Here is a 27,997-nt window from a genome sequence, read left to right on the forward strand (position 1 = left end):
TAATTCTCCCTCCGAGGAACTGAAAATTAGCATTTAGTTACTGTTCTCTTTTTTTAAAAAACAAAATTTGGACTCTAATTAAAGAAAAAGCATGGGTGGCACTAACCCGATCATTTGTTACCAACTAGATGGCTACATAGCTGCCTTGCTTTTATTCATAGAAATTTCATTTAGAAAAGAGACCATTAGTACATTGTATTTTGGATGAAATAGTAGTTTCACTGTTAATGATTTACCGACGCCCACAAGAATATAATCATGGAAAAAGAAATAAAAGAAACACAGTATAAATATATATGTATATATAAAACCTCAGAAAGAGAGTTAGTCCTTTTTCCACTCTTCAGAAACATAAGAAATAGTCTATCTGTTTTGGCACAACATTATATGGTTTATTTATTCTAAAATGCCAAGAATTTTTTTCTAGCATCCTATAAAACTCAAGGCTATAAGAATGGATATGCTTCAAAAATAGAAAGAGAAAAGCCTGAGAGTTATTAAGATTTTTAAATAGTGGAGCTGATTTTAACTAGTCCTATATGAGCAAAGACAAATCCACTTCAGCATAAGTATTAATAATAATGTGACATTCCCTAATAATAATGTGTCTGGTCAGTATTTTCTCCAGTGTAATTTTAGAGAGTCCATGGTAGAGAGACTGTGTGTGGCAAAATGGTAGAAAAGGCAGCAATTAAAACTCAAACTTCTGGCTGAGCTTGCAAAAAAGGAGAGAAAATGTCCTAGGTACCAAGGCAAAGAGGTAGCTGACAGCCAGAGACGAAGGTGTACAAGCTAATAGGGTGGCACTTGAGGGAGGTAGGAATCAAACACTATCAACAGGTAAGAGCTTGGACTTGAACGCTCACTCAGGCACAAGAGACAAGGCCTCTGGCCAAGGAAGGTAGAAATTTGGAACTCCTACACATGAAACCTGTGCACAAAGCTAGAACTGTAGAAGGCTGAAATTGAAGTGAAAGAAAGATTAATAAACTCTACTCATTGGCCAAGAGAAATGAGAGTGGACTTTTTCTCTGCTGAGTCTCTGAGTAAAAAACGTAGTAAGTTATCTGATAGAACTCAAAGCCAATATTCTGCCCAATAAGAATTTGGAGTACAAATTTATTTTAACCCTCTTACTGTGGAAAGCTCCAAGGCAATAAATTAATATCAAAATTAAGATGAAATTAGGTCCAGTTTATAAGCTGGCCTGGAGAGGCAAATTCAAAACTACTATGAAAGTTCTACTGTTGGATGCTAAAATTAGTGGGCAAAAGTTTGAGGAAAAGCAGGATTTGCATAGTCTTAAAGTATCTCTCTCAAGGTACTTATTCACTACAAAAGGAAAGACAGTAACTTTATAATGGGGAAATTTGGCAGACACCACCTTAATCAAGTGGTCAAGGTCAATATCACCATTAGTAAGACATATTGACATCATGAACCCCTGGATATGATGCACTAAGAAGGACACATCATTTCTGTAGTATTCTTGCCAAAAATGCATAATCTCAGTCCAACCAGGAGAGAACAACAGACAAATCCAAATTGAGGGACACCACATAGAATAACCTATCAATACTCTTCAAAAGTATCAAGGTCATAAAAGACAAGAGAAGACTGAGGAATTGTTATAGATTTCAGAAGACTAAGAAGAAACAACTAAATGCAATGTGGGATCCTGGATAGGATCCTGGGACAGAAAAGGGACATTAGTGGGAAAATTGGTGAAATTTAAATAAGGTGTTCAGTTTATAGTATTGTCCCAATGTTAATTTCCTGGTTTTGATAATTGCAGTACAGTAAGATGCTAACATTAGAAGAAGCTGGGTGAGGGGTATATGGGAATTCTGTATTATTTTGGAAACTTTCTGTAAGTCTACAATTAGTTCAAAATAAAAGTATTTAAACAAAAAAAACTACTCTGAAGGGCCAACCCAAGCAGCAAAGGAACACTGCAATGGGGAAGAAAGTCCAGTTTAAGATGAGCTTAGAAAACACAAAAGGAAATAATCCACCATGAGTGAGAGTCAGCAGATATAACAGAAGGATTAGTACCCCATGAATTTGGGACAACAGAACAGAAATTAGTAATGGACTATGAAACTATTATGTTTAAAATTATTAAAGAGATAAAACATAGATAAACCATAAGAAAAGAACAAGATGCCATGGAAATGAACAGAAATATCAAAAAAAACCTAAAGAGCACTTAAGGAATTGGAAAGTACAGTCATTGAATCAATGAACTGGATGGTGCATTTAAGAAAACTTCTAAGAATGCAGCACAGAATGAAGAATAAATCAAAAGAATGAGTGAAAAGTTAAAAGACATGGAGAAGAGAGAAAAGTTTGACAAGAAGATAAGAGACAATGAGAACAGATTGAGAGTTTGAGAAGGAAAACAGAGAGAATGGACAAGAGAAGATATTTGAAGAGATAATGGCTCAGAATAATTCTCAAATTGAAGAATTACAAATAGTCCCAAGATACATTGCATAGAAACTGCAGAACGCCAAAAACAAAGAGAAAGGCAACCAGAGGACAAAAAGTCACACAACTACAGAGGAACAACAATTATATTAACAAGAGACTTACCAACAACCATGACGGAGGGCAGAAGACAACAGAATAATAGCCTCAAAAGGTCAAGGGAAAATAAGTGTAAATATAGAATTATTTACCCAGTTAAACTCCAAAAGTAAGAGAAAAATAAATATATTTCAGAAAATAAAGAGTTTATTCCCAGAGTTACAAAGCAAGTCTCAACAAACATCAAAGAATTAGTATCATGAAAACCATATTACCTAACTAAATGTAATAACAAGAGAAATCAAGAACTAAAAGAAAGCTAACCTCATACACATTTGGAAATTTAAAAACAAACAAAAAATTAATTGGCAAAAAAAGAGATTATAATAATATTAGGAAATATTCACATTCATGAAGAACAATAAACATTACATACACTAAAGCCAAAGTAGTACTTAGAAGGCAAATGAAAGCCTGAAGTGCATTTCTTAGAAAATAAAGACTGATGATCAGTGCAACAAATGTCCAACTCAAGAAGTTAGAAAATAAACAAAGAAAATAGAAAGAAAGACATAATAAAAACAAGATTAGGAATTAATGAAATAGAAAACAAAGTAAAAAAAAGGGCGTTAACAAATTAAAATCTGGTTCTTCTTAAAACTAATCAAATAAACAACTCTAGTAAAATTGATTTTAAAAAAGAGACAAGGCACAAATCAACAGCAATAGGGCTAAGAGGCGATAAATTTTTAAAATTAGACGAAACGGAAAAGTTTCTAGAAAATATATAATTTTTAAAACCAACTCAAGAAGAAACAGAAATATTGAATAAGATGTATTATCCTTAGAGGAGGTGAATTATTACTTAAAAATCTACCCACAGAAAAAAGGAAGGGCAATATGGTTGTACAGGCAACTTCTACAAACCTTCAGAGAACTGATAATACCTATCTTTTACAAACTGCTCTAAGAAATAGAGAGTGAGTGCTCTAAAACTTATTTTATGAGGCTATTATAAAACACTGATATCTAAAATGGACAAAGAAAGTATGAGAAAGTAAAAGTATAGGCCTATTTCCGTTATGAACAAAGATGTGGAAATCCTAAATAAAATATCTGCATCTACCAAAAACCCATGACAAGCAGAGTAATTAGTGGTGAAATATTAGAAATGTCTCTTTTAAAGTCAGGAAAAAGATAAAGATACCTGCTATTACTACTTATCTTATATATTATATTGCAAATCCTAGCCAATATAATAAGAAAAATAGAAAAAAAAAATAAGGATTAAAAGGGAAGAAGCAAGTCTGTCATTATTTACAGTTTATAAGACACAGTCCAAAAGAAAATCCAAAAGAATCTAGACTCTGAGAACTCAAGAGAAAATGAGATCAACATACAAAAAAATAATATACAAAAATCAACAGCATTCATATACACCAGCAACAGCGAATTATAAAATGTAATTTTAAAGTAAAAAGGCAATATTTGCAATAGCAACAAAACTATGCAGTATTATAAAACAAAATATACCATATTCACGAATGGGAAATTTCTATTTCATAGTGACAGCAATTCTGCCCCCCAATTAATTTATAAATTTAACACAATTCCAGTGAAAATCCAATCTGGTTTTTTAGAGAACTAGAAGAAGTGGTCAAAAATTGATATGGAAAACTAAAGGCCTAGGAATACTCAGAAGAAGAAAAATTAGAACCATGCTGTACATCATGACTTATTATGATGCTAGCGTAACAAATTAAAACAAGTGGTACTCGTCTAGGGATAGACAAGTAGACTAATTTACCAAAATAGAGCACTTAGAAACCAATTCATATGGATACAGGACCATGAAATATGTCAGATGTGTCAATACAAACCACTGGGAAAAGGACAGACTTACTCAATGCACGGTGCTGGAACAACTGGCAATTCATATGGTATTTCTAATTTGTTAAAGAGGAGGCAAAATTCACAAACCATAAAGGAAAAAAGTAGATAAATTCATTTACAATTAAAAATTTAAACTTTCATATGGCAAAAGACACCACACAGAAAGTATAAAGCCCAGATAATCTATCTGCAATGCACATAACCAACAGAGGACTCACATCCAAAATCTATCAAGAACAAAGCAATAAGACTTAAATTCCAACAGAAAAATGAGCAATATGCAAAGTAGAAAAATACAAATTGATGCTTCCACTTTGAAGAATAATTTAACAATCTTTAGTAAAGTTGAAGGTACTCACAGCCTATAGCCCAGCAATTCTATTTCTAGAGAAACTAGCACATATTCACAGAGACATGTACAAGGATGTTTGTAATAGCATAATAGCTGTTTATAAGTGTAGGAGACTGAAGAATGATCCCCAAAGATATTAGGTCCTAATCTCTGGAACTTGTAGATGTTACTTTATTTGGAAAAAGTCTTTGCAGATGTGATTAATTTATAGATCTTGAACTAGAGACAGCGCCCTAGATTATCCTGGATTATGCAGGTGGGCAGGCCCTAATTGCCATCACTTGTACATGTATCCCTTTAAGAGAGAGCAAGAGAGATCTCACACACACACACACACACACACACGGAGGAGGTGATGTGAAGGCAGAAGCAGAGACTGGAGTGATGTGGCCACAAGCCAAGGAATGCCAGCAGGCACCAGAAACTGGAAGAAGCAAGGATCCGATTCTCCCACAGAACCTCCAGTGGTAGCATGACCCTGACAATAGCTTGATTTTGGCCCAGTGATACTGATTTGGGACTTCTGGCCTCCAGAACCGTGAAAGAATAAATTTCTGTTGTTTTAAGTAAGAAATTAATAACCTGTAGTTTATTCATAAAATGGAATACTATAAAACAATGAGAATAAACAAACTAGATCTACATGTATTGACATGGAAATATCTCAAGATCATATGATGATTGAAAACAGCAAGTCTCAAAAGTGTTGTACCACTATGTACATTTTTAAATGCATGAGACAATATTATAAATTCTTTATGGATACATATATATATGGAAAAAATTAAGCATGGGGATTATATATACATCTTGATACTGGTAAGGGAAAGAAATGTTGAAAGAGCGAGGTTTAGCTGTATATCCACTTCTCATTTATTTTTTAAAAAGAGAGATAAAAAGAAAATGCAGAAAAATGTTAACATTTGTAAATTCTGGGTAGTGGGTATATACTGTCTTTCAGTTTCTGTACATTTGGTATATTTAAAAATTTCATAGTTACAATTTCATTTAAGTTTTAAAAGAGAGAATATCAGATTTGGAATCAAACAGACTTAGGTCTGAATCCCAGCTCTACTCTTAATTAGCTCTGTGACCTTGGGCTAACTAATGAGTCTGCCTTGTAGCGTTATTTTAAGGATGAAATGAGGTTTTATATAAGTGTCCAACACAACCTCAAAGACTAATAGCAAAGTATCCCAGGTGGAAAAGACTGAGGCCTATGAGAAAGCCCAGCCCTGCTGGCCAGGAGAATTATATACAGTGTTTTCCAAAAGTTTTTGATCAAGTACCCCTTCATTAGAAATTTTTTGAGCAATCATCCTCAATATATGTATATTTATCACTTAATAATAATATACTTATGCTATTATACTTTTATATATAATAAAATATATGCAAAATAATGTTAAAGGATTAAATAAAGATAAATGCAAATCATGGAAAAATAAACATAAATAATGGAAAAGACGATTTTCCATTATAATGGAAAATAATGGATAGATCATTTATCCAGCCTCTTCCTTTATAAATAAGGAAATGAAATCCCAACAGGTAAAGTGATCTGGCCACCATTACAGGCAGGCAACTCATTCTATGAGACTTCATGAAAAGAGATGCAAAAATTCTAACAAAATTTTAGCAGATCAAATACAACAATATATAAAAGGGAAAATAACAGCATGTCCAAGTGAGGTTCATCCCAGAAATGCAAGTTTAACATCTGAAAATCAATCAACATAAGTCACCATATTAACAAACTTAAAACAGAAAACCCAATACAATTATCTTAATATATACAGAATAAGGATTTGACAAAATCTAACACTCAACAAAACAGGAATAGAAAATAACTTCCTTGACCTGATGAAAGACATCTACCAAAAATCCTTGACTACATAACACTTAATGTTGAAAGATCAAACGCTTTCCCCCTAATTTTAGGAAAAAGAGAACAATGTTCTCTCTCACCTCTTCTATTCAACATTGTTCTGGCACTTCTATGCAGGGCAAAAAAGCAAGAAAAAGAAACCAAAGGAATCCAGTTTGGAAATAAAGTAAAACTGCCTTTATTCACAGATGACATGATTGTCAATGCAGAAAATCTGATGGAATAAAAAAGAAAGCTACTAGGACTAATAGGTGAGGTTAGCAATGTAGCAGGATATAAGATCAATATACAAATATCAATCCTATTTCTATATACTAGCAATATACAATTGGAAATTGAAATTAAAAATAATACAGTTTACAAAAGCATCAAAAATATAAAATGTTCAGGGATAAATCTGACAAGAAATGTGCAAGACTTGTACTCTGAAAACTATAAAGCATTTCTGAGACAAATTAAATCCCAAATAAATGGAGAGATATACCATGTTTATGAGTCAGAAGGCTCAATATTGTTCACAAATTTATCTATGGATTCAATGCAACCACAATCAAAATCCCAACAGGGTTTGTTGTAGAAATTAACAGGCTGATTCCAAAGTTCCAAAGGAAATACAAAGACCTAGTATAGCCAAAATAACTTTAAAAAAGAAGAACAAAATTGGAGGACTAACACTACCTGATTTTAAGACCTATTATAATGATACAATAATCAACAAAGTGTGTATCAGTGACAAGAAAGACAAATAGATGAATGGATCAGAACAGAGTCCAGAAATAGGCCCATTCATATATGGACAACTAATTTTCAACAACAGCTCAAAAGCAATTCAGTGGAGAAAGGATAGTTCTTTCAACAAATGGTGCTGAAAAAATTGCATATCTATGTGCAAACAAACAAATAAAACTTTAACCCATATGTCACACCACAAACAAAATATTAACTCAAAGTGGATCACAGACCTGACTGTAAAACCTAAAACTATAATGCTTCCAAAAGAAAACATAGAGGGAAACCTTTGTGACCTTGGATTAGGTAAAGATTTCTTAGGTACAATAACAAAAGCATGATCCATAAAAGTAAAAACTGATAAACTGGACTTAATCAGAATTTAAAACTTTTGCTCTTCAAAAGACACTTTTAAGGGAACAAAATCACAAGCCACAGACAAACAGGAAATATTTGGCAAGCATGTATCTGATAAAGGACTCTATCCAGAATACATAAAGAACTCTCAAAACTCAGGAACAAAAAAACAATCCAAAAAATGAGAAAAAGACTTGAAGAGACAGTTCACCACAGAAGATTTATGGATGGCAAATAAGCTCATGAAAATATGTTTAACATCATTAATCATTAGGAAAATTCAAATCAAAACCACAATGAGATACTACTATACATCTGTTAGAATGGCTAAAATTGAACAGACAGACCATACCAACTGTGGTAAGCATGTGGAGAAACTGGAACTCTCAAAGACTTGTTAAAAATGGAAACTGATACAATCACTTTAAAAAACAATTTGAGAAGTAAAAAGCTGAATAAACTGAAAAATTAACAATTCTTCTTAGATCCATCAGAGAAAGGCAGTCATAGGGCAAACCACTGCCCCCAAAATTGTTAAGACAAACAGACAGGCAGATATAGAGAATCATGACTTAACAGAGCAGAAACCCACAAGCAGAAACCTCCTTGGGAACTAGAAGCAGGGTAGGAAAATCTGAACTGTAATTGATGAATTTCTAGACACTCAGTATGGAAAGATTTAAGAGATAAAAACTCCAGGGGAAGCCAGTCATCAAGGGGGCCCTACACTTTTGTGAGTTTTACCTCCAGAACCTCAGCCAGGTTCTCACAGTGAATATTGAAGAAAAATCCTCTTTAGCTTCTGTCAGGGAAAGGAAAAAGCGACCATTTTGAAATATGCCAGAGCATTCTGTTCTTCTTAACAAGGCCTCCCCTCAAGAGAAAATATTTCACCACAGCCTTATCTATTGGGGTTTTATCAGAGCCTAACTGACCTGGAGCAAGGGAAATATTCAACTCCAGCCCCCTCAAGCCTTCCACATGGGGGGAGAGAAATACCCAACTCTAGCCTCCTCCTGCCATCCTATCCCACCTAGAGGGGGTTGGGGAGAGGAAACCAAAAGGTACTTGTAAAGTTCACAGCTGAGGGACACAGGTGCACTAAAAGACTAAGACATAATCATAGCAATAGAGAATGCTTCCCCTCCCCGACACCTTACCACCACATCACTAAAGGCCTATTTATCAGAGTTCCTTTTACCCAGTACATCATGTCTAGCTTTCAACAAAAAATTACAAAGCATACTAAAATGGCAAAAAACACAGTTTGAAGAGACAGAGCAAGCATCAGTACCAGTCTCAGATACGACAGGAATGTTGGAATTATCAGAGAATTTAAAATGACTATGATTGACATGCTAAGGGCTCTAACGGAAAAAGTGAACAAGGTGCAAAAACAGATGGATCATGTAAGTATAGAGATGAAAATTCTAAGACAGAAACAAGAAGAAATGGTAGAGATAAAAAACACGGTAACAGAAATGAAGAATGCCTTTGATGGGCTCATTAGTAGACTGGACACAGCAGAGGAAAGAATCTCTGTGCTTGAGGATATGTCAATAGAAATGTCCAAAACTGAAAAGCAAACAGAAAAACAACTGAAAAAAATGGAACAGAATATCCAAGAACTTTGGGACAACTACAAAAGGTGTAACATATATGTAATTGGAATACCAGAAGGAGAGGAAAGAGACAAAGAAACAGCAGAAATATGTGAAGCAACAAATGACTGAGAACTTCCCCAAATTAATGTCAGTCACCAAACCACAGATCCAGGAAGCTCAGAGAACACCAGGCAGGATAAATGCCAAAAAAATTATACCTAGGCATATCATATTCAAACTGTAGAAAATCAAAGATAAAGAAAAAATCTTGAAAGAAGCCAGAGGGAAAAGAAACATCCTACCTATAGAGGAGCGAAGATAAAAATTACATCCTACTTCTCCTCAGAAACCATGCAAGCAAGAGAGTGGAGTGAAATATTTAGCGTTGAGGAAAAAAAAAAAACACCAACATAGAATTCCATATCCTGCGAAACTATCCTTCCAAAGTGAAGGAGAAATAAAGACTTTCTCAGACAAACATTGAAGGAATTTGTTGCCAGTAGACCTGCCTTACAAGAAATGTTAAAAAAAGTTCTTTAGAAAGAAGTAAATTGATACAAGCTAGAAACTTGGATCTACATAAAGAAAGGAAGAGCACTGGAGAAGAAATAAGTGAAAGTAAATAAAAACATATTTTTCTTATTCTTAAGTGATCTAACATAAGTTTGTTCAAAATAATAATAGAAACAATGTATTCAATTATGTATGTGTGTGTATATATACACACACAAATATATGCTTCGATTATGTAAGTGTGTGTGTATACATATACAATATATATGCTTCTATATAAGTGAAATGAATGACAGCTATGATACAAAGGATGGGAGAGAGGAATTAGGAATATTTTGTTATTATAAGGTACCTGCACCACTCGTGAAGTGGTATAACCTTATTTAAAAGTAGACTTGGATTAATTGTAAATGTATATTGCAAACTCTGGGGAAACCACTAAAAAACATATCATTTATAATAGCATCAAAAATTATCAAATATCTAAGGAAAAATCTAACAAAAGATGTAGAAAACCTCTAAAAAAACAACAACAAAAACACCAGTTTGGTAGTTTCTTACAAAGTTAAATATATGCCTATCATATGATCCAGACATTCCATTCCTAGGTATTTATTCAAGAGAAATAATATTTCCATTTTGTTTGGTGGGGAGGCAGGGGTAATGCAACTGTTCTGTATCTTTATTGTGGTGCGGTGGTGGTCACACAACTCTAGGAATTTGTCACAATCATAGAACTGTACACCAAAAAGAGTGAATCTTATTGTATGCAAATTTTAAAATAAATGGAATTTTAAAAATTAAATATGGTCCTGGAAAATGAGGCCACATCTTCTTTAACTGGAAAACACATCTAAACTCAAAAAAGCCCCCCACCTCACCTGGCTCAGTTCAGGTGGAAGGTGGAAGGTACAAGTCCAAAGAATCTTTTTTTTCTTTGGCATATTCTGAATTCTAATTAGATGTAGAGATCTTTTCACAAGAGCAACATTCAAGATGTGGCACAGGATTTCTCTATCTCCGCAATTAAAGAACTGGGAAGCCATGACTCCGAGGCACTAAAGGATATCAAATTGTCTCTCAAATAATTAAAAATTAAACATTTAGTTTGAGGGCTGCATATTTTCAGTATTCTAATTCCCTGGAATGTGTTGGTGCATGCACTCCAGTTAGTATTGCTGTTTAACCAATTATCCTAAAAATTAACAGCTTAAAACAACCATTTTGTTACCTTCATGGATTCTGTGCCCTGTAATTCAGACAGGGCACAGAAGAATGTCTGGAGTTTCAACCCGGGAGATTCTGTAACTGGGGGCTTGAATTATGTGAAGGTGTCTTCACTCACAAGCCCAGTGCACGGCAAGAGCCATCAGCTGAGATCTCAGTTCAAGCTGTCAATTGAATTACATTTATGTGGTTTCTCCGTGAAGCCTGGGCTTCTTCATAGCATGGCAGCCTCAAGGTGGCAGAACTTCTTACATGGTAGCTCAGGACTTGAAAAGCAAGTGTCACAGCAGACAATGCAGAAGCTGTATTATCTTTTCTGATCTGGCCTCAGAAATCACACAGCATCACTTCTGTCATATTTTATTGGTTATAAATGAATCACAAGGCTACTCAAGATTCAAGGGGAGATGACATAGACCCCATCTCTCAGTGGAAGGAGTGTCAAGTTCACATTGTAGACCAACATATTGGATGGGAGGTACTGTTGCAGCCATCTTTAGAAAAAAAAATCTGTCATACATGTGTAGCATACAGTTTCCTTCAGTTAACAAGGTCATTGGTATCTAGCATTCCTCGGTTAACTGAGATATTAATTTAGTGAGGATACTTCAGTTCTCAAGAAATGGAAATGTATTGCACAAGGAAATTGTTGAAAAGTATGAAATATGAGAAAATATAAAAGATCAGCATTTCAGTTCTTTTGCAAAGGAGAATTTGTGATTTTAATAGTCTAAACTATGTCGTAGAATTTAAAAAAATGAATAGGTAAGACACTGCCACTAATTTAATAAGAACTTGAAAATTTTTAAAATTCTTTTATTTCAGAATTATATTTTAAAGCTCTGGAATTATTTTTTTTACTTTAATATAAAGTATTCTGGCCCATAATATAAGAATTTCAAATAAGCATTTTAAGAATTTAAGTAAAATAAACCTTCATGCTTATCTCACAGAATATACAAAATTTAATTTGAGAGAAATCATAGACTTAAAAGTGAAAGCTAAAATCATAAGGCTATTATAGGAAAATACCTTGGCAACTTTGAGGTAGCCAAAGACATCTTAAACAGATTACAGAAAGCAATAACCATAAAAAAAACACTGACAGTCTGGACTGCATAAATTTAAAATGTATACAGTACTCATCAAAGGATACCACTGAGACAGTGAATAGGCAAGCAACAGACTGGGAGAAAAACATTCACAAAATATGTATCTGACAAGTGACTAGTATCCAGGAAATATAAAAATACTCCTACAACTCAATAATACAACAACAACCAACCAATACAAATTGACAAAAGATTCGAAAAGATACTTCACAAAAAAAGATATACAAATAGACAATAAGCACATGAAAAAAGTGCTCAATGTCATGGGTTTTCAGGAAAATGCAAATTAAACTACAATGAGACACTACTTACCTAGCAGATGCCTTAAATTAAAAAGCCAAACAATACCAAATGTTGGCAAGGTTGTGAAGCAACTAGAACCTTTGGACATTGTTAGGGAGAATGTAAACTGGTACAACCACTTTGGTAAAAGATCTGGCACTATCTTTAAAAACTAAATATATACCTGTGTCCTAGCAGTTCCATTCATAGGTATGTAACCAAGAGAAATAAAAATTTATGTTCACAAAAAGATTTGTACAAGAATGTTCAGAGCAGGTTTATTTATATTAGCCCCAAATTGGAAATACCCCAGGTATCCATCAGCAGTGGAAAGAATAAATTCACATAATGGACTACTCAGCAATATAAAGGAATGAATTACCAATACACTCAACAATATGGATGAATCTCAAAACCATACTGAATAAGAGAATCCACAAAAAAATACATGCTGCATAATTCCATTTATATGAAATTCTAGAATAGGAAAAAACCATCTACAGTGGAAAAAAATCAGAACAGTAGTTGCCTCTTGAATGGGCAATGTGGGCAAGGACTGACTAGGATGGGGTATGAGGGAACTTTCTGGGGTGATGGTAATGTTCTATGTCTTAATGGGGATTTGGGTTGCACAGGTGTATGCATTTGTCAAAACTCAGCAAATGTACACTTAAGGTTTGTGCATTTTATTAAACATGAATTTTACATCAAAAGAAAAAAACTGTAAACAAATGGTAAGCAGGCTGAAATATTTAGAGGGAAGTAACACAATGTCTGTGATTTTCCTTGAAATGCACCAAAGTTAAGATAGATTAATGGATGGATAGTGGGATCTATGAATGGAGAGATGCATGATAAAGCAAATATAGTAAAATGTTAACAATACAATGTAAGTGGTGGGTGTATGGGTGTTTGCTCAATCCTTTCAAATTTTCTGAGTGTTTTAAAATTTTCATAAAAAATGTTGGGAGGAAATGAATGGATAAGATTTTGTTGTTAATTTGCTAAGAATTTGAAAATTATAAAAACTATTCCACCCCAAATTTAATTTTAAAGCTCTGGAATTTTGTAATATTAATATAAAATAATCTTGGCTGTAATATAAGAATTTTAAGTAAGCACATTAAAATTATTTGAGTCTAATCAATAATCAGAGTAAAGCATCAAGTGGAACAAATCATACCCTGCTGTATGATTCTGAGACTTGGACTTTTACTCAGAACATTTTGCCAGCATTTGCCATTAGTTCTTTCTGGAAACTGAAGCAAGAAATAAAAAATGTTTAGTGCCCTTTGCCCAGGCTTTTTAGTTTTACATGTTTGAGTTTTATTTGTTTTTATCTTTTTTATTTTTTTTTAACAATTAGTAATTGTTGCCTCATCAAAGAATGAGGCATACTTTATTAACAGCTTGGTGTGTAGCCTGCTAGGCTTTCTTCAAAGGATACACAATCCATTAAATATTTATATAAATATACATGTACACATAACTGTTAGATTTTTGTCATAAATAGGATCATTTTATACAGACTTCCGAATTTTGCTTTATCTACAAAACAGCATGACATGGTAGCCATTAGTGTTGTTCACCAACATCTGGTTTCCCTCTTTCTTCTGAACATATGGGTGAGGTCACATGACTAGTACTGGCCAATGAATTGAAAGTGTAAATAGTATGTATTTCTTCCCAGCCGAGAATTTCTTGGGCTTGACCCTACAAAGTTCTCTTCTCTCTCTGGCACAGTGATCAGTACATTCAAGAAAGTGGCTGTTCTGTCCTGAGTGGCTACTATGAACAAAGATCCCCCTGACAACAACAATGGATACATTGACTAAGCAAGAAATAAACCTTTGTTGATTTAATTCCCTGAGATTTTGGGGTTAGTTGTTACTGCAGCATCACTTACCCAATCCTGACTAACACACTGAACATTTCTTCAACTATGCATATTTGGTCTATCTCATTCTTTCTAATGGCTAAATAGTACTGTCTTAAACTAATGCAATCCAATGTATTCCCCTACTGTTGGGCATTTGATTTTTCCAAATTTTTGTTATTACCAAGTTTGCTGTAATAAATATTGCATGTGTATGTGCATACACACACACATCTATTACAATCCACTCGTCAAAATTTTTCTGAATAAAAAGTTTCTAAAAGTGCAATTACTAGGTAAAAGGGTCTAAACATTAGACAGACTCTGCCAATTGCAGTCCAAAATGTTGAACCAATTTAAACTCTTATCAATAGAAAATGAGAGTACCCGTTATCCCATATGCTCATCTGGAGTCAGTTATATTATTCTTTTAAAATGTTGCCAATATAATATGTGGAAATTATATTTCATTGTTGTTTCAGCTTGCACCATTAGTGGGCTTCTTTTCATAGGTTTAAAGTCTATTTGTATTTCTTCTGATAACTGTCTATTCCTGTCCTTAACCCATTTTTGTCTGTTCATTTTTATAGGAGTTTTTCATAAATCCTTAACGTTAATCCCCTGGTTCTTATACTGGTTATAAATATTTTCTCTCAGTCTGTCCCTGTCTTTTAAGTTTGTTTATATCTTTTGCTATGGAGAAATATAAAATTTTCCTGTAGTCAATACAGTCAACTTTTCCTTTATGGTTTTTGGAGACTGTGCCCTACCACAAAATAAAAATGTATTAAATGTTTCCCAATAAATTGTCACTAAAGCCTTTGATTTGAAAAGTTCTCCATACCTTATAACAAAGTCCATAAAAATAAGTCTTTTATAGACTCTAAACTCTATTTCACTGATATTTTGGTTTATTCCTCTACTAGTACATTAAGACGTTTTTGAATATCTATAAATTACATAAATTCTAGTATCTAAACTTTAATATTCTTCTTTTTCAACATTTTATCAATTCTTATTTTTCTTGAGGGACCTCATAATCAATGAGCCAATTTGTCTCCTCTAATCCTGCAAAACAAAACCAAATCTAACAACAGCAACAACAAAAATCCACACTGTAATTCTGATTGGAATTGCTTCAAATCTAGATTAATTTGGACAGATTCAAATTTTTACTACGGTGTCTTCCCGAGATATAAAAAAGTCTTGAAATTGTATTCATTTTAGTCTTACACATTTCTTGTCCAATTTATTCCCAGGTATTTCATAATTTTTGTTGCTATAGCGAATAGTATCCCCTGTTGCATAACATTTCCTAACTGGTTATTACTGGTATAAAGTAAAACTATTGCTTTTTACGTAGTTTTCTTGTATTTAGCTACTTTCCTGAATACTCTTAACAGTTCTAACCATTTTTAAATTGAGTCTTTTGGATTTTTAGGTACACAATCATATTCAGGTTCTAATTTAAAAATCAGTCTTCAATTCTTTTGGGGGCTATTTATACAGTGATTCCTAAATGCCTATTTCCACTGTACCTAGGGTAACAAAATAATGGAATTTCATGGCTGGAATGGACTTCATAATGATCTGATCCAATGGTTACCTAGTCAAGTACCTACTGGGGGGTATGCAGATAAGATAAATGGGAGAAAGTATAAGACAATAAGGAATTGTAGAGACTGGAAAGAAATGCAGAGAGCAGGCTCTATCTGAGGAGGACAGCTGCCACTCACCTCCAACTGGTTGTTGCCATGGGGAAATGTAGGCCCAGTATCTATTTTTCAAGAGGTACCTGATATATAGATTTTTATGTTCTAACTCCTAATTTTAAAAGCATTAAACAAAAGCCAAACAAAATACAGTTGCCAGCTTTCAATCCAGGAACTTGAATCTAATCCAATACCTTAATTCAAGGCAATTTAAACTCAGAAAGGTGAGTCAGAGATTGCAAAAGCAGCAGAGTGTATTTTGTTTAGCTGCTTGGTGCGTCAGAATACTATCTGCAAAGTGCTAAAACTAGGCAAGTGTTTTGCTTGGTTTGGTTACAAACAAGGAGTTTAGTCCCTAATGCCCGACATTTTATGTTCCCTGCTTGGCTCATCTTGGCTTGGATTTGCTATCATGGCAAACGAACAGGGTACCTTTTAAACTGCCCTTCTATATTTGATGAAATTTCCACATTATGTTCCCCATCACCCCAACATGGAAGTCGGAGCTCAATTTCCCAGCCTTCCTTGTAGTTGGAAACATATAGGTGATCCAGGGTCCACCAATCAGGAAGCTTACATCAGACATTTACTTGGAAGAGATTAACAGAAGAAACCAGCTAGGTGTGGGTCATGTTTAGTGTCAGAGGGGTCCGGCTTTCAGGGGTGGCAAAGGACTCAAGTTTGCCAAAAGTGGTAGCAGTAATGGCTGCAGTAAAATCGAGTTCTTGGCAGCACTGCAAATGTAGCAACGAGTCGTGGGCGGTGCAGTGGTAAAAGAGGCCATTTTCTCAACAGACGAGTTCCACAGCCCAATTCTGGGCACTGTTCCTAGAATTTAGCCTTAAGCTTGTTTCTCCAGCCCTTCCAAAGATACTGTGAACTACCCAGGATCCTTTTAATGAAATCCTTTTCTGCTTAACTAGCCAGAGAGGATTCTGCTTTTTAAAACTAAGCCCTCACCAATACAAACAACACCATCAGGCAGTGACAAAATCAAACCAAAGATCTTGGTCTTTTTGATTTCCAGGCCAGCATTATTTCTATGACATCACATTATTTATATTTAATGCTTTTAGGAAGGTTCAAAATGCAGTTTTCAAAAATATATGCTGAGGTTCCCATCTCAAAGATATGCTAGAAACACCATCAACGTGTCTATTTGGTTCTCGATGAGAGTAGATGTTTGAGCGCTTTTGGAATTTGTTTGTTTGTTTTTGTTTTTGCTTTTGTACATACAGATTCACAGGCTAGTGGCCTCCTTAAAAGATGTTAGACAGCTTACAATAAAAATACCAATAACAACATACACAAAGTTGTTCAAATAAAGATAGAGCAAAACCACATAAAGGGAGAGAGAATTGTCTGAGATAACTCAAGATGAGATCATTACAATGTTCTAAGCACTAAATTTACAATCTTCTTCCTTGAAGTAAAGGACAGTAATAGGGTGGCTTATATTAATGCTTCCCAACCTTGGTCCACCAACGATGATGTTTATTTTCCACTTTCATGGTCTCCAAGTTTTTTAAGAGTTTCTTCCAAACTCATTTATTAAAGAATGTTTTCAATGACCTCATCATGGGTAAGTATGTAACTTATTGAAATACCAAAGACAGGACATAGATTGCTATTACTATTTTCAGTGACGTCAAGTTGCAACTATTGGGATAAAGTGTTTTCATTTTCTAGTGTCCACTAAGCACTACAGTGTGCTACAATAAGAATTTTACATACATTATCAAATTTATTCATAACAAAAGCTCTATTATTAGTAGGTATTATTATCCCCATTTTATAGGTGAAAACATTGTTCAGCAACTTACTCAAGGCCACCAAGCTGACAAATGGCAGAGCTGAGATTTGGCTTCAGATCTACAAGTGCAAAATTGGATCTATTTATATTATACAACTTCCCTCAGGAAGAATTTTAGTTTTAAAAGAGAGAAAATTTTCTCGAGGCTCTAAATCTTAGAATGAATTTATTACGTGGATGTTTACAGGAAATCTCCTGCCCTGCAATTGATAATGGGAGTCTGAGGAAGAACTGTGTAATAATTCACTACGTTCATTGAGGCATGAGACACAGTACTGGAGGTATCTGGGAAAGACACAAGGGTGAACTGGGCATGGGCCCTGGTCTCTGAGAGCTCCACCCAGGTGGGGAGAAGAGGTGAGGACACAGAAAACCAAAATACATGCAGGCTACATGGGGTGGCTGTCATCTCTGACGGGCAGATCAAGGCTCAGGGAGGCGGCCGGACGGAGAGCCTGGCCACACCTTTCCTGGCCTGGGGCCCTCGCTGCTGCTGCCGCCTGTGGTTCAGAGTCCAGGGCCCACATCAGGAAGCCTCACCCTGCCCATGTTCCCAAGTGCACGAAACACTAGCTCTGCCAAGCCTAGTCCCTGCCCGGTTCCCTGCTGAAATCTGCCCGCCAGGTATCAGAGGCTCTGAGAAAGGGTCTCCGCACTCTCTCGGATAATAATTAGCAGTTCTCATAGGCCAATCTGACAGACCACCTAGAGGCAGAACTAGCGACCCCCACAAGGCAGAAGAGAAACATTCCTTCCCCAAACTGCCTCCTGTTTCCACCTGTCCCTGCATTCCTTCAGGTCAATTTTGAGGCAAACATCACAGGAAGGTCCACACATTAATCCATCATCAACCATGGCACCCTATGTAGAGGTAGTTTATTAGCTCCCACCCTCAAGGTCTCCCTGAGAAAAGGTACAAATCTCTAAGAAGGGAAATGCCGGAGCTTGGACCACTGTCCAGAGCAGCAGGGCCGGGCTCTGAGTCCCCGGGGATGTACCAAGAGTGCCAGGTATGTAAGCAGGGGAGAGAGTCAAGGCCACAGAGGTGAAGCCAGAGGCCTATGCTGCAATCCTGCCTCCACCTACCTACTCTGCGATTTCAATGCATAAATGGGAAACATTTGTCCCTTGTGAAAAGGGAACATTTTACAAGTGTATTTATAAACCTATATTTTAAGTGTTTCAGAACGTCAACACCTAGAAGGGACCTTAGAAACCAGTATATGGATAAAAGGGTGAGGTGCAGGTAGGTGAAGTGAGTTGCCCAAGTCACTTGGCTTGTGAAGGTCAGGCCTAGCTCTCCCTGACTCCTCTACGGCCAGAGACAGATTGCCCTTCCCCAGTGCAAGGTAATCAATTATTTACTTGTTTGCTGCAAACTTCAGACTGAATGTTCCTTGAGAAATTGGGCCATTCATTAAATTATTCAACAAACATCTACTGTACTTAGCAGGAGCTAATTGTGGAGGCAGGGAAGTAAACAAATAACTCACAGGGGCTACCCATGGACAGTAGATGAAAAGCATTTAGGACGATGTCTGGCCCATAGTAAGTGCTCGATAAATGCAAAAGTATTCTTCTAGTGAGATGGAAATAAGGGGAGAGGTGTGGGCAAGGGTCAGATCATGACCAAACTCATGTGAAACACTGAAAGGTTGGGATTTGCCCTGGAGACAATGAGGAGCTGATGCAGGGTTTAGAGCAGAGGAATGACATCATCAGATTTTAGGAAGGCCACTCGGGCAAAACTTTGGAGGATGAAAGTTAAGAAAAGGAGATTAGTTAACGCAGCTCTCAAGACAGTCCAAGTGAACAGTGATGAAAAGCTGAATTGCAACAGTGAAGCTGGGGCTGGAGAGAGGTAGTTTAAGAAGCGCAATTTCAAGAGGTCGAGAGGTCAAGATAAGGGAGAGGGGAGAGACAAGGCAGACCCTGGCCCAGGCCCTGGGGACAAGTATGGTGGCCTTTACCAAGATACGGTCCCCAGCTACAACTTTTATCGGCGAAGAAAATGATGTCAATCTAGGAGAAGTTATTTGGGGATGCCTAAGGGACATCCAAGGGGTAGAGGTCCCGGAGGCATTCATATTTCCAGATCTACAGTTCAGGAGAAATGTCTGAGCTTGAGGAACTAATATGGAGAACTCAGCCTTTAGCTGACAGCCAAAGCAGTGAGGGCCGGATAAAATGTAGCCACTCAACAATATTTATTAACACTCTACTATCTGCCAGGCACTGTGAAAAGTGATAAGGGTAAAGCAGAAAACAAGAAAGAGAAGGCCCCTGCCCTCAAAGAAGTTATGTTCTGATGAGAAGAGCCAGAATATACATATATACATACACATATAAATAAAAGAAAAATATTAGCTAGTAAAAGCACCACACAGAATTAAATTAGAGTGTGGTGTGATAGCGACTGGCTCTGTAGTTCCTTTGCCTTTGCTCAGGAAAGAGCGTGAGGAGCAAAAAGGAAGGCTGAAGACCACAAGCTAGGAACCCACAGTTGTGGGCCAAGCACAGAAGGCGCAGGGCCCAATACTGAGCATGTCATATGCATCAGGACGTCTTGACTCCTGGTCTACACTCTCATCTGGAGACAATGCCATCACCTCCAAACTAGAACCTCCAAGAATAGTTCTAGCAGTCCATTATTCCATTCAGAAACTATGATATGTACTGGGCCCAGCGCTAAGTGCTCAGGATAGGGCAGTGAACAGGGCCATTGAGGTCCCTGGCCCTCAGAAAGCTCACATTCTAATAGGAGAAGACACACACAAGCGCACACACACCAACTACAGATATCTAAATAAAGTACTGCAAGTTGTGCTAAGTGCTGTGAAAAATGTAAACAAGGGCTAACAGTAACAGTGAGTGATCTACTTTAGGTAGGATGGTCAGAAGGAAAGCCTGTCTGAGAAAATGACATTTAAGATGAGTCTTCGAGTTTGCCATGAAAAGGATGGTGGTGTGGACATTCCAAGCAGAGAGAACTGCATGTGCATAGGCTTAGAAGTGGGAAAGAGCTTGACAGGTTTGAGGAACTGAGTGATAGCCAACAAGGACAGAGGACAGGGCTGGAGAAAAAGAAGTAATGGCACTGGAAATACAAACAGAGTCACATCACTCAAGGCCCTCCTGGCTGCATACAATGTTTGGATCTTATTGTAAGGACAATGGCAAGCCACTGATGGGTTTTTCAAGCTGGGCAGGACCTGCTCTGATTTTCACCTTAAGGGATTTCTGGCCAGGAGAGGGCCTAAAGATTGGGAGCCAGTTCTTTCTGAGCATGCAGCACCTTGAGGCCGTCCTCCAATCACACAGTGTGGTGGTCCTTTATTCCACCCACAATTAGGGTCAAGCCTCCATCAGCAGAGCAACTTTTCCTCCTTGGATCTTCTGCCTGGCCTAAGTGCTTCCCAAAAAGCCCCATAAACTCACTAAAGTGTTTCCAATAGACTTTGCTAGAGTATTGGGAAAATGGATGCTTTTGTAAAAGGACACAAAATAATAAAACAAAACCACTCCCTCATTTCTGATGGAAATTTGTTTTCTCCTCCACTGCTTTCCAGTAGTCCACAGCCTGGGCAATTGTCTTTGCTCTTTACTCTGTCTCCGTTTATCTTTCAAAAGGCCATGAACATGTGTATACTATGTCGGGGAAGAGGGTGAATCCCCCTCTGCCCTTTCCCTTAAGGTTCTTATGGCTGGCCAAATAATTAAAAAACAGGTGAGCAGAAGAAAATAATACCAAGTTTAATAACATGTATACGTGGAGAAACCAGGGAAACTGAGTTTCTCAACACAGTAGCAGCGATTCTCATCTTAAATACCATCCTCAGCTAAAGACAAAGGAGGATGTTGGGGGTGGGGAGGGAGACAGAAGGGAAACAGAAATCACAGTAATCAAGGGTACGCAGATTTAAGGCCTCATCCTCCACACTGATAAGTTTCTAGAGAGGCCATCCCCCCTTCCCCCCAGCAGAGAGAGTGAGATACCTTTACAAATGGAGATTTCCCTTATAAATGTAAATGTTTGTCTGGCAACTCTTTGCAGGGCCATCTAGAGAATGCGGCCTGGGAGAGACAGAATTTTTGATAAGATGGGCTTGTTGGTGCCTTTCCTATTGTAATATCTATTTTACATTATATTACAGCCATCATATGATAGTAACTCCTTCCTGGAACAGGTCTTCTATGTTAAATTCTTTAGGCAGTTTGGGGGAGGTCAAATGTCTCTCAGAGAAAATAATCAAGGTAAAGAGACATATTTCAGGGTGGCCGAATTTTGATCTCCCACAACTACTATGAACAATAACAAAGAACTATAAATTCTTATTGATCCCAGAAGGTTGGGAATTCTAAACAATGAAAATATGTCCTCTGACTGCTTCTCTCAAAATAACATTTTGGAGACACAAAAGAGCTTTGTTAAAACAACAAATGAGATTTTGGGACACTTTGGGCCTAATTAATGGTGGGCTCAGGTCACCAGGTATTGATGCAATAAGCGACTTCAGACACAAAGTTGGAAAGACCTCCCTGCCACCCTCTCCTGGGCTTACTTTCTCATTTCTCAGCCTACATTTTGACTGCATCAAGCTGAGTTTCCTATATAGCTTTCAATTGCTATTGTTTTCAGGAGCTAGAATTCTCAGCCTAAAGAGAAAGTCTCCTTTGTCCTCCATCCATGATTTAATTTACATTCTCCTGAACGCTCCCCATTCACTTTGTTTTCAGGCTAAGAAGTCTCACAATTGTACTAGACCCGGAATTTGAATTTCCCTGTGTTTCTGCTGTTTGGAAATTTGCCCAGGTCAGCCACTGGACAGTCCAAGAATTCAGCTTTACCTTAGAGAAAATCTTTACTGTTCATGATTTCTTATAATATTTCTAACTACTGTCATATATTTTCCCCTCGATTTCTACATTTTTGTCTTTCAAAATACACAGATGTGTGTGAGTGTACATATACACAGATGTGTACATATCTCTTCTCTGATAATCAGTAAAGTTTCCACTATCTTTTCCAACTGGATCGCATTCCTAGGGAGATGTCCCTCCTTTGTTCCCCAGATTTTGGAGGGGTGCTCTCAGCTGCATTTTTTTCTGCCTTTTTCACTCACATGCACCCTTCCCGGCATTCTCCTGATCCTTCAATACCATGATTCACAAGACAATGTGACCAACTGACTTTCTATGCTTTTGTCTCTGTTCTCGCCTATAAACTTCTTCTATATGCAAATACATAAAATTTACTAGAAATGGGCAAAACTTGACCACAAAGTAATACAAATGCAAAGAAATGCCAATTTCTAATAAAAAGTATGTAGTAAATTAATTAAGAAGCACTAAGGAAGAAACTGTTCTTTTTGCTCTTTGGACAATCTTGAGGGGAAAACAGATAATTGCTAGCAGAATCTGGCTTACCGGAATGTATTATAATCCACCATCTTTGTTTGGTCACAGTCAGCAGCTGTAAATACCTGCTTGATCTCTCTGGATTTTGATTTTTCTTCTTTCAGCTTTTGTAGCACAAGTTCAATGTTGCTCCAAGGAAACTGAAAGAGGGAAAAGAAAGGAAAGATATTTCAATATGCCTGAGACACAGGGAGCCCAATCTTTCTGACGGCCAACAAAGAGACTTCACACTGTGAACCTGAAGTTAGCTGGGCATGTCTTTCATAGAGATCAACACAGAGAAGACAGGACTAGATTTGTATCTTTTCAGTTAAGGTTTAGGACAATGAGTGACATTAGCATAGGGCCAGATCTGAGAGAAATGAGCTTAAGGGACAGCAGGCCACAGGAATCAGAAAACAACCCCTGCTTCCCCCTCAGCCTCCTCCCTTCACCCTTGGACATTGGCCCAATACGTTGGGAGACCCTAATGAAGAGAATGGGGATTCAAAATTGTATAAGTATACTCCCATTTTCTCAAGGTCTTTAAAGTGGGCCCCCTGGAACTGCTGACCACCAGGCAATACACCGAGCAGATCAAGGCCGGGTGTCAAAGGTCCACATGCACTGCAATCTCTCACTTACATTCACTCTCAGGCAGACCCCAGTTCCTGTCTCCTACACTGTGATTTGGTTTTTGACTCTGTAAGAATACTTCTTATTCCATCCAGTAAAGCATAAGGCTATAAATAATTACAGCTAAGAGCTAAAAAACGAAAAGACTAAATATGAAAATAAAAACATTGATGGTTATTTAGTATGAAGTTCTCTCTCTTCCACCAGGGGGTTTGGCAACTACTGTGCAGTCCCCCGTTCCCCCCCCACTTTTTGCACTTCTTTTAATCTATTTCCATGATAGGATCCATTAGCTCTTTTGAAAAGACTCCTCAGACTGATATTAAAGAGCATATTAATCTTTCTCTGCTTAGAATGTCCTTGTTAAGGGTAGTTTTAAAATAATGCAGTTTTCACTTGGGATGCTGAGACCAGATAATGTCCTACCCTGCTTTCATCTTTCTGAAAGGATAAAAAGCCCTTTATATCTTAAAAAATATATACTCATGCTATATATATTTTATATTAAGATATAGGTTTACCCTGTGTTTGAAAATTAAGCCCTAATTTACAATAGCTATTATAAATCATACACTGACTTAGCTTGCTATGGGCCACACAGAGCTAAGCACTTCACACACATTATCACATCTAATCTTCACAGCAACTCTCTGAAATAGGCACTGTTGTTACTCCTATTTTAAAGATGGGGAAAGTAAAGCTCAGGGAAGATACATGTCTAAGGCCCCTCAGCTATTAAGTGTAGAGTCAGTCTTCCAAGCCAAACCTGCTGCTCTCCAGAAATCTAACTGTCCTACTATTGAGCCTCTTACCTGAATTCTGTGCTTTTGAATAGCTACCAGTTCACGGTTTTACAATAACCTGAATTCCTAACGCTGCATATGGAGAGATGGTGTGGCAGTCCTAGAGGGTGCTGCCTGGGCCTCTCATCAAGAGAGACTTTGCAGAGAAGAGCATTGTTAGCTGCCAGCCCCCAGCTGCTGCACCTTCAGGATCACTGCAGTGTTCCTACCAAGGCCACACTCTCCCCAGACTGTTCCTATCCAATGACTGACCACAGAGGGTACCAGAGCTGGGCCATTCCTGCCTGACGTGGGACTTCTCGGATGGGCAGTCTTTGCTCTGGGGCTCCCCACAGGCCTGGCCAAGACTTGCTCAGAGCTGCACTGTGTCTGAGGCTCTTCCTACCCCATTCTCCTTCCGTCTCTCTCCTTTCTCAGAGGTCAGACCCACATCTCAGTCTTCCCACCTACTCCTTCTCCCTTCCCCTTGATCCTTCATACACGTTTCCCCCAATACATCTCTTGCATGTCTAATTCTGTCTTGGCATCTGATTCTCAGGGAGTCAAACTGACAAGAATGATGTGATATAAACAGAGAGACTGATCTTATCAACTTGACTCTGAGCATTTTATAAATAAATGAGATAAAACTGGTACTGTGTATATATAATTGGTACATAAATATTATTACTTACAGGTAGACTTTTAAAATAAATTGTTCCTAGATAGCTTTTTCAATATTAGGTAATGATTCTCAAATATATACATATTTGCACACCAAACTAGTCTACACTTAAAATCAAGATTTTTATCAATGTTATTTTTACTGAACAGCACTGCCATAACAGTACTTTCAGTAACAGTACCCATCTGCCAGATTATTTCAAATGAAAAAACTCTTGGAGCTCACTGTTGCCAATTTGTCCTTGCTTTCTTTTTTTTTGTGAGGAAGATCAGCCCTGAGCTAACATCCATGCTAATCCTCCTCTTTTTGCTGAGGAAGACCAGCTCTGAGCTAACATCTATTGCCAATCCTCCTTTTTCCCCAAAGCCCCGGTAGATAGTTGTATGTCATAGTTGCACATCCTTCTAGTTGCTGTATGTGGGACGTGGCCTCAGCATGGCCGGAGAAGCCGTGCATTGGTGCGCACCCGGGATCCGAACCTGGGCTGCCAGTAGCGGAGCCCGTGCACTTAACCGCTAAGCCACGGGGCCAGCTCGTCCTTGCTTTCTTATTCAGGCCTCGGGTAGTTCTTGTTATGGGAAGTTACAACCCCAGCAACTATTGGATTTCCTTGGGGTTTCTGTTTGTTCAGGTCTTGGCTTTCTCTGTAGGCTTGTGCCAATTAACTGGGACGGCACAGTGTGTGGCACCAGATTTTCTTCCCTTCCTATAGTTGCTGAATTTCTTTCTGAAAACATTGTCAGCGTCAGCAGAAAATCCAGGAAACTTGATTCAATTCTGTGCCTGCCTCCTGCCTGTGCCTGGCATCCGTGATGCTGGGCAGTGGAGGACCCAGCATGTAAACAGAGTAGACGGGGACCCGGCCTTTGTGACAGAAACTGCAGCCAAGTTGTGTGGATCCATTATTCATGTCCACATGTGTGAATGCCCAATGTAAAATGGGTGGCAAGAGGAAGAAGAAAAGGTCTAGTGAAAGAAAAACACAGATTCCAGACTGCTGAGAGGCAAGTCAAGAATTATACAAAGTAAGTTTACCTTATCTGAATTCTGCTCCATGTAGTTTAAGGTGTACTCATCAGCATTGAGCAAAAGAAATAGGTAGCCATTCACGTTCACTTTGGCTCCAATATATAGCTCCTCAACCTTGATATATTCTGATAGTTCACTTTTAAAGACTTCTTGTCCAGGCTTCTTAACACGAATTCTTTTCAAGAACCTCCCACCAGTAATCCCTATAGAAAAAGAAAAGTTGATGAGTAGACTTTATTCTTAAAAGAACTATACAACTTGCCTTTGAGTTACTTTATGCTCAAACACAGACCATACAACTTAGCTGTGAACTCATATTGCCTATTATTCTCAGTCTTACGGGAAGAATGAGGCAGTAGGTGAAGAAATGAGACTTCCTAGGGAGTGTGTAAAGAAAAAAGTGGTATGGCATTCCAGCCTTTTCTTTCTTCTCTCTACTCCCTTCCCAATCCAAACACTTAAATTAACACTTACCAAGTACCTTCCATACGCCCAGCAGCATACTGGGAACTGGGACATCAGGAAGATATTCATCTTTAAAGCATGTTTGAACAGTACCAGGAAGAAAATTCTTCACTTGAGCTTATTTCCACCTGTTTGTCCCAGATGATGTCTTACACTTAATCTGACATGTGTAAGATGCCCCACTTCTGGAAAGGAGTTACTTAATTGTTTGAAGATAACTATGGGAGTCCCTTTACCTCTTTTTTTCTACAGGTGAAATATCTTTGCTTCTTTTTGCAATGCCTCATATTTGTTACTTTCCAGAATTCTCACCATTTCATCTGCTCTCTTCTGAGCATTATTTGGTTTTTGATCTCTTGGAAAGCAGCGAGCAGAGTTGAAAATGGGAGTCCAGTATCTTCTAACTGATACTGAACTGAAATCTTCAGACCTATGAATACAACCTCAGGCCAGATGAGCTTTTGCGGTCAGCGTCATTACACTCCTCCTATCATATTCAGAAACCATAGGTGGTGGAAAAACTAGGCTTTGGAGCCAAACAGAGCTGGAGTCCATCCTGACTCTGTCACTTGCTTGCAGGATGATCTTCAGAAGTTACTTAATCTCTGTGAACCTCTCTGAATTCTCACTGGTAAAATGGGAGTAAAATTTGTGGGGCCATGAAAATGTACCTCTCAGATCATCTACGGTGGGGAAGATAGTTGATGGAAGGCCCCAGCTGCTACGTTCTGAAATCTATCCCCAGATTTGTGCCAAGGTCATGCTTCCCACAGGTTGCTGCCAACAAATGACTAAGCAAAGCAGGGATACTAAGGCAGGCCCATTCCTGCAAGACGGGGGCTCCTCCAAGTAGTGACTTTGGCTCTAGGACTCCCAGTCAGCCTTGCCAAAACATTCTTAGAACTCCACTGCAATTTAAGACCTCCCCCTTTCTTCCTTTCCTCTGTCCTTCACAGGAATCAAACATGCACTGCAGTCTGACGGCTTTCCCAGCCTCTTCTGGATCCTTCCACATTTTCTCTCACCAGCATTTCCCCTAACAAATCTCTTGCACATTTAATCTCAACTTGAAGTTTGCCTCTTGGAGGACCTGAACTAACACAAAACTTAACCTCA

At 37.5% G+C, this 27,997-nt stretch overlaps 1 protein-coding gene across 2 annotated transcripts in view; it reads right to left on the minus strand.

The window, feature by feature from the left end:
* EFHC2 (EF-hand domain containing 2) overlaps nt 1–27,997 on the minus strand; it is a 181,255-nt gene that overhangs the window by 49,356 nt on the left and 103,902 nt on the right. For both annotated transcript variants that reach the window (XM_058535686.1, XM_058535687.1), the window contains exons 10-11: nt 26,423–26,619; nt 23,315–23,445 (exon numbers count right to left, since the gene is read on the minus strand). In XM_058535686.1, coding sequence (XP_058391669.1) covers nt 23,315–23,445; nt 26,423–26,619 — 328 coding nt within the window. The remainder of the gene's footprint in view (nt 1–23,314; nt 23,446–26,422; nt 26,620–27,997) is intronic.

The sequence above is a fragment of the Diceros bicornis genome, chromosome X, assembly GCF_020826845.1.
Source record: "Diceros bicornis minor isolate mBicDic1 chromosome X, mDicBic1.mat.cur, whole genome shotgun sequence".
NCBI lineage: Eukaryota > Metazoa > Chordata > Mammalia > Perissodactyla > Rhinocerotidae > Diceros > Diceros bicornis.